Genomic DNA, 19,554 nt, shown 5'->3' on the forward strand with positions numbered 1-19,554 from the left:
CGAAGCACAGAGAGATTAAGGACCAGATCTAAGATCCGATTATGGAATGTGCTTCTTTTCTACAGTATCAATCTTCTCTTCCTACTCCTGCCTGAATGATTGAATAAATTGTTTAATTTATGAAAGGCGATGGACTATGATGCAGAGATAACTCAGCCCAGCCCATTCAGCAAAGAATCAGTGGCTGGCTGATGGCTTGCACAAAATCCAGTTGAAACCAGGTTTTCTTCCCTAAATATTAAAATAAATACCTTCTAGGAGAAGGTCATCATAGAGATGTTGATTGTAGATAAGAACTTACAGTCTCAGAAGCTCCTTTGGGTTTCTTTTTATGGGCTTAAAGCTCATCATCTTAAAGCCAGTTCTTCAAATGACCAATCTGCCACATTTACCAAACAGCTTCTTTTAATTATTTACAAGATTTACAACAATGCATATTGGATGAGGCTTTTACAAACAGTTTACTACAATTGTTGTGAAGTTATAGTAACCAATTCTCATTTTTCTTCATAGCCACATATTGGGGAAGGTTCAGTATGCTTTGTCCCCAGCTTGCTACTACTTCAGGGAGAGACCGAGTTGCAAAGAGAGAAGAAATAGACGTGAGGAGACTGAGAGTGAGAGAAGGGAAAAATAAGGGGTAGAAAAATAAGGGATATAGGGGAGGCCAAGGAGACAGAGGGTCAGAGAGAACAGACCTAAGGGGAAGAGCCGGGGGACCCCAAGAGACAGAAGAGGGAGAGAGGGGTAGATGGATGTTCAGAGGGACAGAGACAGGGAGAGATTAAGGAGCAGTGGAGGAGATTAAGAGGCAGAGAGTTGGAGATGTTTAGGGCAAGACAAAGGGAGAAAATGTGGAATGAGAAGAGAGATAGAAAAGGAAAAGTAGAGTGGCAATAATAATACACTCAAGAAAAATCTATATTCGGTAACATTCTTCATTAACTTATTCATGTTAAATTTATTCAAAGGAAAAAAATAAACCATCCTTAGCTTTCGATAAATAGAAAATTCCTTCAAATGCTTCTCAGAAGACAACATGAAAACCAGTCAACGACCACATCACATAAATTTTTAAAAGCTTGTGAAGCCACTCTATCCAATAGAAATTGCTATAAACCTTTGAAGTTGTTAATGTTAGCAAAGTTCATTCAGAAAATCCACAAGTCTGCAGATTGACTATTTGATGAATTGGTCATTCGGCTACTTGGCTTGCAGAATATCGCCAGTCACTCTTTTGAAGATGGGCCTTCCAGGAGGCAGGTTTAATAGTCTTAACACAGGGCAAAAAGATTCTGGGGCTCTCCTGGCTGCAACACACTCTGAGTGCTGTGAAGAGACAATGCTGTTAAGATCTAACTTGCTAATATGTCACTCTACAATTTCTTGGACTTTCGAAGCCTAGGTTGTGTGGCATATGATATCCATTATTGGGAGTGTGTGCTCTCCTCAACTGAGCTGCAAGACAAGTGATGAAGGTAGATTGACCTGAATCACTGTATCTCGAATGGTCTTATTGCTCTTTTGTGTCTGAGAATATTTTCTGACTTTTTATGGCTCCTGGTCATGCTATGTTCTTGACGCTCCACCATCTTGGTGCCCGAAAGGTCTGTCTCCCCATCCTGGACAGCAGGGCAGATCTGAGCCTCACCCTAACTCCTGCTAACAACGAGGCCGCAATTTGTGATCTGAGTGACAATCTATTTTGGATGCCCAGACCTTATCTGTTATTTTAACAAAAACTTTTTGAATGCTCTTTATATCTTGGGCCAGTCCTTGGGCCAGGCATTAGGAGACAATGGAAAACAAGGCAGACATGGTTTCAATCCTATGGAGCTACTTCAAGGCTACAAGTGAATGAAGCCAGTTTTATGAACGGCTACTGGGGTGTTTTGTGGAATCCAGTAACATTTTGGATGACCTTGCCTTGGGAAGGACTTGAGCCAAGTCAGCCACAGGAACCTCAGCAGTCACGATTCTAGGAAGGTCCCTCTAGAAAACTGCCATTGACCTTTGTGACTTATTCCTATTTCTATACTCTATGAGCATCAGTTAAAATATCCAAAGCTCACGGTAAAGAATTGTCCTGTGTCCACCTCATCTTCTTTCAACTCTGAAGGGAAGTGGCCCGGCGGGGGAGGGGAGCGGGGGAAGGCAAGGTGGCACATGTAGTACAAATATGGCTGGAGGGCAAGCAGTTCCCAGAGAAGTAGGAAACATTTTGAGCTAGGCAGAAACTCCAAAAGGTGTTAATTACAAGGATCTCGAAGTCCAGCAGGGGTAACAAGCTTATAAAGAACTAACTTCATATATGTTAGCCTCATATACGCTAAATAGAGTGAAGCCTAGAGGTGGTGGGTGTCAGGCATGCTTTCACATAGGTGACATCTCTACTGGTTTTTTAAAAATCAAATTTATTACATTTAATTTATACAGTAAAATGCACCCATTTAAAATATAGAATTCAATGAGTTTTGACAAATGTCATCCCCATCTCAATCAAGATAGAACATTTCTATCACCCCAGAAAGTTCTTTATGCCCCTTTGCAGACAATGCCTACCTTTATGCCCCAAGCAACCACCAATCTGACTTCTACATTAGTTTTGCTGATTCTAGAACCTTACATAAGTGGAATCATATAATATGTACTCTTTCTATCAACAGTTTGTCAAAGATTCATCAACATTTCAACTGGATTTTGAAGATGGAGAAAGGGTTAGCCAAGCAAAGGAAGAAAAGATATTGCAGATGGAAAGATAAATGAGCAGAGCGTGCTTAAAATGCCAGAATTAATTTGGTATCAGTTTGAGGAGGCTGTGGCAGGGGAAGAGCCTGATAGTGGAAAGAGTTGACAATGTTGAATTTTACTTGAGCCCTGTGCTCTTGAAAAACAGCAATGATTAAATTCCCTGCCCCCAACACACACTTTTGTGCTTCAGAAATGGTTTACTGCAAAGAAATATCAATTCTCATATGACTTTATAAGACTCATGGATTTACCTGTTTATGTGGTAAGGCCAGACAGTCCTGAAGTCTGTTCTTTGCCTTGTAAATTATTAGCTGAAGTTCTTGTCTCCACTATCAAACAAAACGCCTATTAATCAACTTTAGTTAAGTTTCTCTCATTCCCCAGGCTCTTTAATTTTGATGCTCACACGTGCTGAGCCAGAATACAACCCTTCCTGAGAACAGGCTGGCCTCAAGATAAAATATTCTTTAATTTACTACTACCCAATTAAGACACCTTTTTCTCCTACTTTCCCACACTCAGTTCCTTCTAGCCTTCCTCACTCTTCTCTTCAGAAGAAACTCTTTTTGTGTAACCCTTGAGACATTTGCAGATCTTTTGGTCAGAATGGTCTCCCTGTTGCAATATTCTCCCCCCCTACTGCAATAGTCTCTCCTCTCTACCCTACACTATATAAGAATCTTTTCAAATAAGTATCTCCTTACTAAGTCAGACAGGTTTCGATAGAATCCTGGCCCAAAAGTTCTTTATCCTTCAGCAAGCCCCTTGATTTTTCCTAGTCTTCATTCTGTCATATGTAAAATAGAGATAATATAACACCTACTTTGTAGAATTTTTGTGACAATTAAAGATGTGAAACTCTGAAAACACGGTAGATTATATTCATCACTCTTGTTATTATGAGTCTATAGAGTTACATCAGAGTACTTTGTGAATGGCTATATATATTAGGTTAAGATTATTGTATTCAACACCTGTCCAATGCTGGCACATATATAGTATATGCTCAATAAATAATTTAGCTGAATAATTTTATCCCATTAGTAGGGGGGAGCTATGAGAATAATGCTTGGTTTAGGCTGTCGACTTTCATCAACCTTTACCTATTAAACTTTTCATCTTCTGTCTCTCCACACTTACCTAATAGCCCCTCAGATAAGTTTGATGCTGTCTCTCCTGGAAAATGGAAATGATGATCATTCCTGTCATCCTCTGAAATCAAGAGAATGTGGAGGACTTTTTTAAAAGCCTGAAAGGCATGTGCACATTCCCGCACTTGATAAGAGAAAGTCTCTCTAGAACAGCTCTCAACAGGGGGCCTTGCCCAACTCCCGATGCCCCGCCTTCCCCACGACTTAAGTTCCTCCCACTCAGTCGGGTGCTAGGGGCTCATTTACAAGGCTGGGCCCGCAGTTCCGTATGCGCATGCGCTCAACTAACTCCTCCAGACTGGGGCGGGTACACGTTGCGTCATCGGGGCGCGCTCAGCGGACGACGTTGTGGTTGCCGGAAGTTGAGCTGCGGTAAGTCAGCCGCGCTGGTGAGGGAGTACTGGGGTCCTACGGGTTTGGTTTTGGAGGCCTGGAGGGAAGTGGCGAGCTCGGCGATGAGGGCAAGGGTCACAGAGGGTCTCAGGATTCATTCCTCAGGGAGTCACTCCAGCCACTTCGCCTCGGACTGCTTCAGCCCGGGGTCTTCAGGCTAAGAAGCTTGTTCTAATTTTCTCAGTGTTTCCTGTCCTCTGGCAGGGAGCACTTAGAATCTCTGGTGTTGGAACACGGGAGATAGGATGCCAGGGAGATACTCATCCTGGCTTTGCCAGGATTTGCCGTGTGACTCTGGCACGTCACTCCCCTTTTTGAGACTCTTCATCTGTAAAATGGGGATGATAATAACGCATTCGTGAAGCGAGGATGTTAAGTCAATTTTAAGGGCTCTTCTGAGCTAAGGTTCTTGATTCCTCGGTTTGGTCCTAGGGTTGCAAATGTTTATGTTTAATCAGTTAGGTAAGGTAAAAGTCGGTGTAAGAAAATTGCTGTCAGAAATAGTCAAACTTTTATTTTTACTGAATTGAGTTTTATGAGCACAATACTAACATTTGTGATATCCGAGAAATGAAACCAAAACTCCAGAGCGTGTGTGTGCGCGCGCAGTCTCTTAATTTTTAAACCCCGGCGACTAACATAGATTTTTAAACTAGCAACTAATTTAAGTTTTTTTTTTTTAACTCGGTGCAACTGAAATCAGGCATATCTGTGGTTGCCAGTTTGGGATCCCTGGGTCATAGGCTCCCTTTCCCATTGAATACTCTAATTTCTTCTATGACACCCCTGCCCGCTGGTTAGATTTCTTAAGTGACAGAAAGCTTGCTACTTCTGATTACTCCTGTTCGGTCTTCCCCTATCTCTCACTCTTAAAAAGTCATATGTTGAGCTGAAAGCGGTCCCAGTAATTTCAGCTTATTGTCCCTCCTTCAGGCTTTTAAGGATCTCACTTCAGTTTATTGCCCGCACAACCTTGAGATCTGATAGTTTGTCTTCCTCTTTCCACTTTTTCTTCTCCAAGCTAAACACATTTAATACATTTAACCATAGTAAACAACAATAGAGAATTTTGTTATGTGCCGGTAGTTATTGTAAACACTGATGATGTAGCAGTAAAATAAGGCAAAAAAGAACCCTGTTTCATGGAGCCCACTTTTTGATCATGGTGGCAGCAGTTGTGATTGTCAATAATACAATAGTTTTAATGGGTGGTAGGTATTTCAGATCTCAATAGATGTTACAAAAAAAAAAAGAACAGTAGTAGGATGGAGAGTAAGGGGGTGGGTGTGCATGTGTGTCTAGGGTGGGGAACAGAGGAAGCCATTTTCAGAGTTTGCTGCTCAAGGTGGATGACTTCTCTGTGGAGGTGACATTTTAGCTAATAGCTGACACCTGATTGAAGAAAATGCCATATTTGTGAAGGCACATCTTGCCTAATTATTTCTACATCCTCCAACTCTGACTCAACTCTTGTTAAACTGCTTACAGGTTGTGTTTCACCTATAGCCCTTGTCTCCTGGTACTTTTGCTGCCTTGAACATTTCTCCTTCCTTCTCCATTTTTTTTTTTGACCAATTCCTCCCTGCCACTCATGTGACATGATTTTGAAATCCTTTAAGAAGTTGAGTGCAGGGCTCTCATTCAACCACAGGTCATTTTTTCTGTTGCAAGCCAGCCTCTTATAATAGAGAATAAGCATAAATATTTATTGAGCTTTTGCTGTGTGCTTGGCACTGCTCTGCAAGCTGGAAATACCAAAATGAGAAAGATACACATCCTGTGCTCAAGGAACTAGTTTTTATTTTTTTTTAAGCCAGGGAGCTAGACAACAACACTGGTATGAAGTTATTGTAGAAGTTTGCTAGAAAAGGACTTAGGGTGCTCATAAGTCAAGCTAGGCATAGAGAAGGCTTCTGTAAGGAGGTGTTGCTTTATCTAAGTCCTAAAGGATGAGCAAGATTAGTCGGGAAGAGGAGGGGGACATATGATAATTTTGCAGATATTGAGAGTGGCGTGAGCAAAGGGCTGTGGACAACAATGGATTGCCTACCAGTTGGAGTTTAGAGTTGTAGGGTAAGAAGTAACTGTGGAAAGGTAAGCAGGAGGCAGATCATGAAGGCTCTGGTGGACAACAGCATCTTAAGAACACAGACTTTGGAATTTAAGATACTTGTGCCGACAGTAGCTTTGCCACTTGAACTTATTTTGTAAACTTGGGCGAGTCACTCTCTTTCTAAGCTTCAGTTTCCTCATCTATAAAAGGAGAAAATATATGCCTACTTCTCAGGGTTGCTGTGAGAATTGAATGAGATTGCTATATGTTACCCACTTGGCACTAGTAGATGGTAAACAATAAACTAGAGCAGTTAATATTGCCATGCTAAGTTCCGACTTTATTTTGAAAGTGTGGTGGTGGAAAATGGGGCACTGAAGAATTTTAAACAGGGTGTGACATGGTCTCACCTATTTTAAATTACTCAGGTGGCATTGTGGTAGTTATATACCGGAAAGGGCAGGACCAGCAAGAGACCAGTCAGGGCACTGTTACCATGGTCTAGGTGACAGAGGAGGGAGGCCTAGACCAAGGCAGTGGCTATGGGAGGGAATAGGGTGGCCGGATTTGAGAAATAAGAGAAGTAGGATTTGCTGGACTGGTAACTGATTGGATGACCTTACACAGGAGAGGAGGGAGACAGGAATCAGGATACTGGGGGCTCTTGTGGGGGAATGAATCCTCTGTGTGGAGGTAAATAATAATAATGTTCTTTGAAAAGTGGTTTCTGATTAATTATCCCTGACCTCTAAGATTTTATTTGGAAGTCAAAATGGTGTCGGTCTTCTAATTTTACACGTGGAAGTGAAGTTCATGAATGCCTTCCTCCTCTCCTCTTGTCTCCCAATCCTCCCACCTTTCTCCAGGGTAAATGAGGCCAGATTGTGTATGCAAGGGAAAATAAATAGGTGCTCCTTTGTTAGAAGGTAGACAGTATGCATCTTCATGGTCTTGGCAGAGTGGGTACCAGCCTGTTCACTCAGTCTCAGTCCAGCCCAGGGTAATCACCTTTGGGTGATTTACCCTCTGACCTTGTTCCTGTTTGAAAGTCTCTCTAAATGTGCAGTGTAGAAAAGAAGTCCTCCTTCCTCTAGGAGTCTGACCATACAGAGCAGATTCTTTTCTTGTGGAAACCTAAAGCCCCTTCCTGCTTCATTACAAACACATGCTCTTGACACTGTTGTGCTATTGGCTCTCAGCGTTGCTCAGTGCTTTCCATGTGTGCATCAGCAGCTTTCTTGGCCATCTCCTCCTTGTCTTTCATATTTTCATCCTTCTCCCACTTCCCAACAATGCCTTTGAGTCTCCCAAGTCATCAGACCTCGATGTTGCCAGAACTCCTGAACACTTTTCCTTATCTTTGTGCATTCTCAGCACATCTGATATTGCTGATATACCTTCATATATGAAAACCACTTCTGCTATGCACTGTCTAGCCATTTCCCCTTCAGTTTCCATTGTGGACTCTTGCTCCTTTTGTCCCTTAAGTGCTTGTTTTCTCCAAGGTTCTGCCTTCTACTCTGCTCTTCTTGTCCACAGTTTCAACTCACATTTGTGTCCCAATGACCACTGTTTTGTATCTTGAGCCTGGATTTCTCTTGAATGGCAGCCCTCAAACGCAACAAGTTCAAAACTAAGCTCAGCATCTCCCCTCCAAACCTTTGATTCTTTCTTCATTCTTTAGTCACACTCTTTCCCCTTCTTCCATTTAATCATTCCAAACAGAACCCTGGAAGTCCTTGTGGACTTTTCCCTCTCATACCATCCCTCCCTCTCTTCCTCCCAGCCCAGGCAGTTTTCAGCTTCTACAGATTCTAATTCCTTGATGTCTCCTGACATGTCTTCTCCCTCCATTTCCTCTCCCACTGCCTTAATTCAGGCTCTTCTCACTTCCTCTCTATATTCCTGCACAGCCTTTGAACCGGTTGCCCAGCCTCAGCAGTCTAGCCCTCACTGGTGCTGGGGTGCCTTATTTAAAAATATAGACCATTAAAATACAAATTCCTGCTTCTTCAGTCTATTTTAAATATCTCTCCTTCCTCCTCACATAACACCCGGTACAAACACTTACCCCACTGTACTGTATTGGATTTACCCACAAATTGTACTGTCACTCCAAGTTTGTCTAACCCTCAAAATTGTTAGATCCTTAAAGGTAAGGACCATAGCTTTTTTACCTTTGAATCCTGAAATATAGCATGGGGACTGGTACTAGGAATAACTAGATGGAAACTCCAGTGCCTTTGGCACATGTTTTGTTGACAGTAGTCTACTTTTGAGTACTTCCTATGTCAGATGCATTCATTTTCTAATTGAATCCTCACAATAATTCTGTACAGTACATGGTGGCCTATCTTACAGGGGATCAGAGAAGTTAACGTCTTGCCCAAGGTTGTGTAGCTAGAAGTAGCATAGGTTGGGTTTGAACTTGAGTCTCTCTAGCTTATGGAGCTGTGCCCCTCCGTCTTTTATACTACGTCCAGTGTATCAGACTGCATTATTGTCCAATTGTGGGTTTTGTTTTGTTTTTTTGACTAAGATTTATGACTATATTTATCTGAAATTTTTAATGTTGTTAAAATAGGCCTGTCATTCGAGGTGGTCAGAATCTTTTTTATTTTGAATTTTTGTTATCCGTCGTATTGTCTATTCCTTCCTGCTTCCTGTCATGTGTAGAGTTGATAAGCAAACATATTGTTGTGCAAGTCACTGATAAAATGTAATAAGAATACTTTATTGAATAAATTTGTTTGTCTGTTTTCCTGCTGTCAACTCCTGACACAAGGTTCAGTGCCCATGAAATACTTAGTAAATATTAATGAATATTCATTAATATAAATAAATAAAATACAGTAGTCCCCCCTTATCCATGGGGAATATGTTCCTAGACCCCCAGTGGATGCCTGAAACTGGATAGTACCAAACCCTATATATGTGATGTTATTTCTTATACATACATACTTGCGATAAAGTTAATTTATAAGTGAGGCACAGTAAGAGATTAACAACGAGAACTAATAATACAATGGAATAATTATAACAATATACTGTAAGTTACGTGAATGTGGTCTCTCTGTCAAACTATTTCGTTATATGTACTATACTCACCCTTCTTGTGATGATGTGAGATGATAAATTGGTACAAGCCAACACTTGATGCCTACCTGGTGAGGTGAATGATGGCAGAGATTGGGATGTAGGCTACTGTAAGGCTGCCGTTGACCCTCTGACTATACACTAGAAGGAAGATCATCTGCTTCAGGTAATCTTGGATCATTGAGCAATGCCGATGTTGATGGTCACATGTCAAGAGCAGATGATGTCAGTAGTTGACAATCCTTGATAATTGAAAGGATTTTTTTGAATAACAGCTAGGTAGTGTATACAGTGTGGATACACTGGACAAAAGGTTGATTCACGACCAGAGCAGGATGGAGCTAGACAGTGCAAGATTTTAGTACACTACTCAGAACAATTGAAACCTTATGAATTATCCTGGAATTTTTCAGTTAGTATTTTTGGACTGTGATCCACAGGTAATTGAAACTGTGGAAAGAATACAACAAGGAGCTGGTTCTTTGAGAAGATTAATAAAATTGACAACCCCCTGGCTAGTCTCACTAAAGAAAAAAGAGAAAGGACACAAACAAAATCAGGGATGAAAGGGGAAATTGCGACTGACATGGCAGAAACTGTGGAAAGAGAAACTGCTGATCAGGAGGGACTACTGTAAAAAAATTGGACTAAAGACTGAGCCAAAGACTTATCACAGTTAGCTCCTTTCTTATTGACATTAGTTCATTCCTTAACCAACATTCTTTGAATAAGATAATTTTACCAGGTCTTAATCCCTGTAATTATGTTACCATTTAATTTCTTCATCTTTGTCTTGTCTACTAGGGTATCTGGAGCAGTCTCATCAGACACCTTGCGGCGGTCCAGATATCCCATGTCCTTTGTCTGTGGTTCTTCATGGAAAAAAATGCAGTTACTCTGTCTTGATTTGTTTTTAAAGAAACCATAATGGCTTCTTATGATTATTTAGAACTGCTGCCTACGGTTATGCAGGTTGTACACTGCACAAGATGTCACATCAGAGGGGGTTCTGTTTAGCTCACAGGCATCATGGGCATATTTTTGTAATGATAATTTTTTTGGCAGATAAGGGTAAAATGTCTTGAGCTAACCTAATCAATATATTACAACAATTTTCTAAGCAAAGGAAGTAAAATGTTTTGAAGGAGTACAATTTTCTAATTGTACCATGTAGGCTAGAATGGCCCCCATGACACCTTTCCTGGGTACAAAATCGCTGTTCAGTGGTCTACAGAATCCATTCTGTTCTCATCTTTGGAAATCACATATTTTGAAAATCGAAATCAAGTGTTGGCTTGTACCAATTTTTCATCACCTCTCCCATTTTCCAGAATTCCTTAAAGGTCAGCAGAAATGAAAATGAGAGAGACTCCGTTATTCAGAAGCAAGCCTTCATAATTCAACTAGTTTTTAGGAAACTGTCACAGATTTTAGTTGTTGGTTGACATAAGTGCTTCCCAGTAATTCAGGTGAAGACAGGTGGCTGCCCCTCATGTACAAAATGTGACACTTGATTTGTGGAGGTAACAAAAACTCAAAAGTAGGCATGCTATTCTCCATCATCCTTGTGTTCTCTTTCTCTATGCTCTTTTCCAGATTTTCTCAGCTTTCACTCTCATTTCCTCGTAGGCTTGTTGCACCCCACAGTGCAAGTATCCAGTGCATCCATTCTCAAAAACAGGCTGGATGAGAGCAGATTGTATGTGAAGGTTAAGATTATTTAGCAGAAGGAAAAATAAAACGAAAGAAAAACAACTTCCGTGAAAATGCAGGTTGCAGTTTGAAGACTATGTGACTGCTGGTTTTTTGATTGACCTCTAAGCAAATAATGTCAATTCTGTAGGGGTAGAGGTGGCTCACATGGAGGTGGTGCGACCACTTGTCCATAATAGCGATTATCCTGCCTGCTTATGTGAGCAGCTGTTACCACCTAATAGCACAGTTACAAAAAAGCCATTTTGGGTGACTCGGTGTCTTGTGGAGACATCAGTTTGGCTCAGGGGCATCTTGACTCTAATGCAATTTTTAAAAGAAATTGAGGTTTCTGTATCCAGCTGTTTTCCCTGTAGGGGTCCTGAGTTTTCATCTTCCAGTAAAGCCTAATCTTTCTTCTAAGCTTGGAATTCCCTCCAACCCTCCACCTCCTTTTGGAAGGGAAGGATTTTTAAATCTCCCTCTTTAGCAGCCTTGCAGATTATTTCAAAAACTCATGAAATTGCAGAAGCATCATTAGCTGATAGAAAGTGCATTGGTTTCATATGCCAAAGGAGCCCTCTCCTCTCTCCTGGCCATCTCTACCTCCTTTTTACCCATCAGCAGCTAAGAACATATTCTGTTCATCAGTGGGACTTGGTCATGTGGTTTAGTGCTTATTTTAACGACTGCCAGAGCTTGCAGCCCCACAGCTGGGAAAATAAGAACAGAAGCCTATTCATTCTATGTGCTCCATTTTGGCTCAGAGAAGGTACTTCAGGGCCAAATTGCAGTTATTCTGGCACTTCTGTTAAGTGAATGGCCCCACATGGCCTCAGAGAAATTGAACACAAAGTGCTCCTAACCCTTCAGAACTTGTTCCTCTGGACTTCCCTTGATGACCAGTAGCAAGAGACCATCCATTTTATTTTAATTAAACCTCTGCTGCAACTACAATGAAGGAAACGGAAACTTAAATGAGATGTGTTTGAGGCAGAGAAAGTTTTCATAATGAGCAAAGGAAAGGACAACCACATTAGTCAGGCACTGTTGTGTGTGTGGGGGTGGGAGGTGACAAGAAAAACTAATAGCAGCTGCCATTTACTAACAGCTGACTGAATGCCAGGCACTGTAACAGGCGCATCACACACTTTCACAGTTAGCCCTCCCAACATCCTCCTGGGTTGGGTGTAATTATCCTTATTTTACAGACAAGGAAATTGGGGCACAGGAGATGAAGTTACCTGCCTAAGGCTACTTAGCTAATGAGAGGTGGAGCCAGACTCAAACTCGGGTATATCTGACTGAAGACTGAGCTTTCAACAGCCTTAGCTTTTAGCATCCTTCGTCTGAACTATTAAATCATTCCTGTCTCCCTAAGCAAACAAAACCTCAACAACATACATGAAAAACATCATAGTCATAGATTTTTTAGTATAGTCAGGCTGGTCTGTTTTTCTGTCCTCCTCCAAGGGTCTAGTTTCTCTAAAGACAGGTTTGTTTCTTTGTTTTATCTCTGTGGTAGTTGTTTATTTTCTACCAGTTTTACTTTTTCATTTCTAAAAACTCTACACTGGTTTAATATTTGCTGTATCCAATTGTATTGGTCCCCCGTGGAGGGAGAATGGTTGGGCAGACTCACTCCAGGAAGCACTTATGCTCCAATTAAATTTTATAAGTAGCAAAGCCAAAATTCTTCCATTTTCACCATCTAATAAAATGCTAGAAAAATCTATGGAAATGACATTTCATTTAAACTCCTTATTTAGAGTAATGGATTTCTTTTCACCAAAGCTAGGTTTAAATAGATCGTCTCTTAACTTGGATGAATACAAGAAGGTTCTGTGTAGGATTGATATAGCTCGAATATAGGATTTTCTGCTCTACTTTTTTATTCAGGTATAACATACATATGGTAAAGTGTGCTCATCATAAATACATAGCTCATGGCTTTTTACATATGTACGTGCCTTGTAACCACCACCCAGCTCAGGGTATATAGAATATTTCCAGCTCCCCAGGGGACTTCTTCATGCCTCTTCCCAGTTAATAGCCCCACCCCGCCCTGCAGTTACTCTTCTATCATGGCGATTGGTTCCGCTCATTCAACATAGCGTAGGCTGGGTGTGTGTAGGCGTTAAAATTGTATTAATATTTTACTTTGGAACAGTTTCAAACTTACAGAAATCTTACAAGAATAAGACAAAGATCTGCTATATACCCTTCTCCCAGAGACTCCATTCAGATTTGTCCCAATAGCATCCTTTAGAGCAGAGTGGCAACACAGGATCAAGTGCTGCCCCCAGTCGTCATGTCTTGTTAATCTTTTTTACTCTGGAACAGTTCCTTGGTCTTCTCTTGACTTTTAAGACCTTGACACCTTTAAAGATTGTAAGTAAGCCAGTCCCAGTCATTCGTACAATGTTTTTCAGTTTGGGTTTATCTGATATTTCCTCCTGATTAAACCCAGGTCATGTATTTTCAGCTGAACAGCATAGATAGATATGTTCTATTAAGTGCAATCGGTTGGATAGCATACAATATCTATTTGTCCCATTACTGCTGGTGTTAACTTCAATCTCTTCATTAACATGGTATCTGCCAGATTTTGTAACTGTAGAATCACTTTTTCTACCCTTTGGAATAAATAAATTTTTCATGGAGAGATACTTTGAGATTGTGAATGTAGGCTTTTAACTTATATAACCATGAAAACACTTTGAGGAAGAAAGATTTATTCTTTACTACTTTTGTATTTGGTTGAGTAAGGTTTGATTTAAATTGATCTGTACATGCATACCTCCTGTCCTCTATGATCTTAGTCTTTAAAAAACAATAGATTTGGAGACTAAGTCATATGGCATATCTCCATATGTTCTTCATGACTTCTTACTCCGATCTCCATGGTAACAAGCCTGGAGTTTGTCCTCCCAATCACAGAAGCCTGGGTTATTTCTTTTTCTTGCTTCTCTTGGGTTTCTAGAATTCATCTTAGTAACATTTGAGCCACTCTGCAAGGATTGACAGGAATATGAGCCAGGATCTGTATTTGTATAATTTACAATCAGATAGATGGAATGGAGGCAGACAGATAAGGAAAGTGTTGAACAAGAATACTAAATGTAGAGGTGGCTTAGAGACGGAAATGATTAACTGTAGCTGATGGGAGGAGCATGAGAGGAATAAAGACAGTGAGAGGCAGCTCTGGGAAGGCTTTCTAGAGAAGATAACCTCGGAGCTGGATTTTAAAAAGTGCCAGGCAGTCACGGGGCTGGGGTACCTTTTAGATAGAGCTGTTCCTTCAGGGATGTGGAAGCAAGACAGCAAGTGTGTTAGAGGAACACGAAGCAGCCCGATGTTTCTTTAGCATCAAGTCAGAGGTGGCGAGTGGCAGAGCCACCAGGGTGGCACTAGAGAACAGTCACAGTGGTCCATGAAGAAAACCATCAGAAGTGTGTTAACATGCCTCTTTAGGATGTAGAATGCTGCTGATACAGACTTTCCCGCATGTTATGAGCCTCAGTAAATATCAAATGAGCTTCATCTTGGCTTAATGATGCTGACACATGTATGAGTGTTCTGTGTAGACTGCATTTACCAGTTCATAAGGATGTATTTGCAGCTTTACAAGGTGTATATCATAGATCAGCAGATGTGGCCTTGGAATCTGGTCTTGCAATCTGCTTCACCCTCTGCAATTCTTGCACATCTCTACTACCTCCTAAAAAAGATTTTACTCAAAATGTCAGTCTCCCTAAAAACAAAATACATAATTGGCACCTTCAAAGAATCAAAAAATAACAGGTTTGGAAGGTCATCTAATCCAGGGATCAGCAAACGACAACCTACAGGTCAGATCCTGCCTGGGGCCTTATAATGTACAGTCCATGAGCTATGAATGTTTTTCACATTGTTCAAGAGTTGTAAAAAAGAAGAAAATATGGCAGAAACTGTTTTTGGCTTGCAATGCTTAAAATATTTACTATCTGGCCCTTTTCAAGAAAAGCCTGCCAACCCCTGGTCTCACCTGACTACCTGATACAATAATCCTTTGTGCAGTGTTACTTGGCACATAATCATCTAATATATGCTTGAACACTTCAACTAATAGAAAATTCATTATCTCTCTGGTAATCTATTTCTTTTTTGTACAATTCAGGCTAGTAGTAATTTTTAAACTCTGCTGAAATTTGTCTCACTATGACATCCACTTACTGGCTTTTTTGGGGGGAAGAGAGCTATTATTTCATGTCAACATTTATTGAGCTCCTAATATATTCTAGGCACTATGTTAAGTGCTGAAAAAAGATTAATAAGACATGGTTCTTTCATCAAGGATCTGCCAAGTGTTATTTCTTGGCACTAAAGCAGTTGAGCTGGCAGTCTCTCTCTCATTCCCTGTATTTGTGTCATTGGGTTAGGACGTTTTTCTTTATTTTACTTATTTCTGCATTGTTATCCCACATGCACAAAATTCATCATATTTCGAATACAAAATTCAAAGGGCAAAAGAGTCATACAGTGAAACTAAGTCTCTCCGCACCTGTCTCCTGACCCCAAGCTTCTTTCCCAAGCTTCTTTCTTGGGAAGCAACCACTAGTATTCATTTCCTGTGGGGATTTGAGTTTAAAGAACAGCATGAACACAAGGTTTAGGTCCATTTGGACAGAAACTTTGATAAGTACTCATACAATGGCATGGTGTTTTTTTGTTTTTGTTGTTGTTGATCTTTTACTTGTGTAAGTTGTTGAGCATAACTCAATTTTATTTTCATAAAAGCTTGAAATTTTCACCACATTTGTGTGGTAGACACAGCACCAGAGGGTTCATATTGCTTAACCACCCACCTGCTTTTTCAGTTTATTCTTGACTGGATGTTTTGGTTACTGCTAGCATTTTTATACTGCTGGGATTCCTGTTTATTGCAGTGTTGAATCTTCATCAAAGCCTTTCCTCTTTCATTGGAAACCCCATCTTATGTAACTCGTGGGTTTCAGTTCCTGAATATGATAGAAATAGTTTGAAATAATATTGAGCCACACTTATAATGATGCCTCTGTCAGTTTCTTTCTTTGAATATGTCTGTAAGTAATGCTGAAGGTTGATAGAAATAATCTTTTAGCTTTCTAAGCTAAGCAGAGGCCAAAAGTCTTACCTGCGTTGTCTAGGGGTATATAGGCAAGCCTTAATTTTCAGGAAGCAGGTAATATTTGGATCTAGGTTAGTTACACATAAATGACTTTGCACCAAGGACTCACTTCTCACTCCCTCTAGAATTCCCTTCTGATCATTACCATTTAAGCCTTCTCTTCCAACTTAGGAAAGATGGCAATGTGTAGGTTCCTAAGTGATACATTCATATTTGAGTGTCCTATATAGATGTTTCCAGAAGATTCCTAATCACATGTTGCTGCTGTTGCTTGAGACCTTCGCATTTTCTTAGCCGGTCAAGCAAGAGTTCAGCAGCTGAATACCAAACCATATCCTCTTGTGGAATAGGCTCTGTGGTTCTGTTGTAATTTCTCAAAGACCAGATAAGTCAAAAAGTGGTTGAAGGTTGTGCCTCTTATGCAAATTACTGTCTTAGTATGTTTGTCCTTTATCTTTTGAGTGGTCATCCTGAGTCACTTTTTCCAGCTGCTGAAGTGCTGTGTAGAATACAGTTTTCTCTTTTGTCTCTGGCACTAATAAAATTCCATCCTGATGACTTCTGCAGGTCATCAAAATGATGATGAAAACAAGTTGCCGTTGAACTATAAGAGTAAGTCATGGATGACTCAAGTGTATAGGGACTTGATGATCTATCAGACAGAGGATTTCAGATGAAATTAATTTGAACCACTGCCTGCTACTGTGTTGATTTCCTTCCATATCAAATGATTGCTCTGGCCACGGTCTTTTTCTTTTGACTTGGTTGTAGAGGAGGTTAGTATGTAAATATTTTTCAAAACAATTAGTTATTTTTTTAGCATATGTGGAGCTGATATGCAATATAAACATTCCAAAGAGGGGAAGGGTGCTTCTTCCTTCAAGGTATTATAGTATGTTGAAAATCAGGACTTCGAAGCCAGAAGACCTGGGTTATAAGCTCAGCTCTTCCACTTCCTAACTGTGTGTCTTTGGGCAAATTACTTACGCTCTTAGTGCCTCCGTTTTCTTTTCTGTAAAATAGGCATAATACAATAACTTTGGGATTGTCACAGATAATATGTAAAACGTTTACTGCAGTGCTTGGCACAGAATAAGCATTCAGTTAGAACATTTACTAGTACTGCCGTTACAGTGGCCCTTCTGTATCTGCAGTTTCCCTTTCCAGTTTTTGGTTACCCCGGCCAACCTTGATCCGAAAATATTAAATGGAAAATTCCAGATATAAGCAATTCATAGGTTTTAAATTGCACGCTATTCTGAGTAGCATGATGAAATCTTGTGCCATCCTGCTCTGCCCAGGATGTGAATCATCATTTTGTCTAGTATATGTATGCTATATATGCTTCTTGCCCAGCAATCACTTAGTAGCCATCTCGACTATCAGATCTACTGTCGTGATATCACAGTACTTGTGTTCAAGTAATCCTTATCATATTTAACAACATCCCCAAAGCGCAAGAGTAGTGTTGCTAGCAAATCAGATATACCAAAGAGAAGCTATAAAGGACTTCCTTTAAGTGAAAAGATACGTATGAATAGGAAAAATCACAGTGTATATAGGGCTTGATACTAGACTCAGTTTCAGGCATTCACTGGAGGTCTTGGAACATAGCCCCTACAAATAAGGGGGGATGACTGTATTTTAAACGTTTTTAAAAGAGTACGATTAAAAAGGAGGTATGATTCATGATGGTAAATGCTCTACGGGAAGTTTTCCTTCATCATCATGGAGAAGGGAATCTTTGATACCCATTGACTATGGATGTTAAGGAGAGCTCCATAAAGGATTCTAATAGATGAAAAGGAATTTTCCTGGGAGAGATTTCCTAGGAGCATCAGCAAAGGCATAAGGCCAGGAAACTAGCCTTATGAAACTGTCTGAGTCTTAAGGTCAATGAGGGTTTGTATGTCTGTTTATTTAAATAATGGAGCTACCTATGTGCAGTTCAGTTCTGGTGGTAATGTGACATCTTGTTTGAAGAAGTTAGAGACTGCTGTCAGTGACCTGTGAACATATTACTGCAGGAGCAGAGGTGTGAGATGATGGGGCTTGACGTGTAGCAGTGGGAATGGAGAGAAGGAAAGCTGACCTGGACAGGAGGCATGAAGTTGCATGAAGAGTTGTTGGCATTGGAGTAACAACTAGAATGTGAATCCTGGTTCCTCCGCTTAACTAACAATACATCTTTCTGTAATTTTTTGATGTCTCTGAACTTCAGTTTCTTCATCCGTAAAACTGGAAATGTCACTTCTTAGGGCGGCTGGCATAAGTGCACACCCCCGCTGCAGTGGGGGTCCTACTCAATAATCAGTAACTGTTACCTTCATCTCATTCCAGAGAACTGTTTAAGGTTGAGCCTTTAGCAATTAGTGGTTTAGTGGATGGGAGAAAGAGAAAAATTGTAGATGATTTTGAGGTTTCTACCTTGAATATATGAAAGTACTAAGTAAACTAGGATATATATAGGAAAAGGGGCAGAACTTTGGGAATAGGTATGTTCAATTTCAGATTTGTTGAATTTAAGATGTCTATGAGAAATCCAAGTCCTGGTTTTCAAAGACTTAAATATATGTCTGGAAGTTAGCATTAGAAATATAGTCCTGAGATTCATTGGCATGTAGATGGAAATTGGTGTAGAAAATGAATAATTTTGCTTTTGAGAAAGCTTGTAGACTAAGGAGAGGGCTGAGCATGAAAATTTGCAAAAACCCAACAGTAGAAAGAAATGTTAGCTGCATTGTGGAGGAGAAAGGAGAAGGGAGCAACTGGAGGCATTTCTCGAAGTGTGGGCCCCAGGTCATCTGCATAAGGGTCTATTTCTCCATTGGTCACTGAAACCACAGTGCATAGGATCTATGACTTTTTCAGAGGCCTGTGAAAATAGGCATGACCTATAAAAAGATGAACATTCTGAGAGTGAAAAATTATAAAAAATTACTTCAAATAGTTAAAAGCCAAAAATATTTCATGTAGGATGAGAGTGCATTTAAGTATGTTTGATATTATTTAGAGGTGGGGTCTCCAAAAGTAAGAATGTCAATGGCCTAAAGCAGCAGTTCCCAACCTTTTCGGCACCAGAGACTGGTGCTCCTATGAGAATCTAATGCCTGATGATCTGAGCTGAGGCAGTGATGCTAGCACTGGGGAGTGGCTGCAAATACAGATGAAGCTTCACTCCCTCACCTTCTGCTCACCATCTGATGTGTGGCCTGGTTCCTAACAGGCCACATACTGGTACCGGTCTGTGGCCCAGAGATTGGGGACCC

General features: G+C 40.4%; 1 protein-coding gene and 1 long non-coding RNA gene across 8 annotated transcripts in view; one reads left to right on the plus strand and one right to left on the minus strand.

The window, feature by feature from the left end:
- The window catches only part of LOC120621466 (uncharacterized), a 51,698-nt gene extending 47,569 nt beyond the window's left edge, over window positions 1-4,129 (minus strand). The window contains exon 1 of the long non-coding RNA XR_005658160.1: window positions 3,892-4,129. This is a non-coding gene — a long non-coding RNA (uncharacterized LOC120621466). The remainder of the gene's footprint in view (window positions 1-3,891) is intronic.
- A 10-nt stretch (window positions 4,130-4,139) lies between these two features.
- ATG7 (autophagy related 7) overlaps window positions 4,140-19,554 on the plus strand; it is a 220,410-nt gene continuing 204,995 nt past the window's right edge. For all 7 annotated transcript variants that reach the window (XR_005658158.1, XM_039886741.1, XM_039886739.1 and 4 more), the window contains exon 1: window positions 4,140-4,274. Coding sequence is in view for 6 of the 7 variants with exons in the window: in XM_039886741.1 (XP_039742675.1) it covers window positions 4,171-4,274 (104 nt within the window). In the remaining variant the exon portion in view is untranslated. The remainder of the gene's footprint in view (window positions 4,275-19,554) is intronic.

This window comes from Pteropus medius, unplaced genomic scaffold (assembly GCF_902729225.1).
Source record: "Pteropus medius unplaced genomic scaffold, Ma_sr-lr_union100, whole genome shotgun sequence".
Lineage (NCBI taxonomy): Eukaryota > Metazoa > Chordata > Mammalia > Chiroptera > Pteropodidae > Pteropus > Pteropus medius.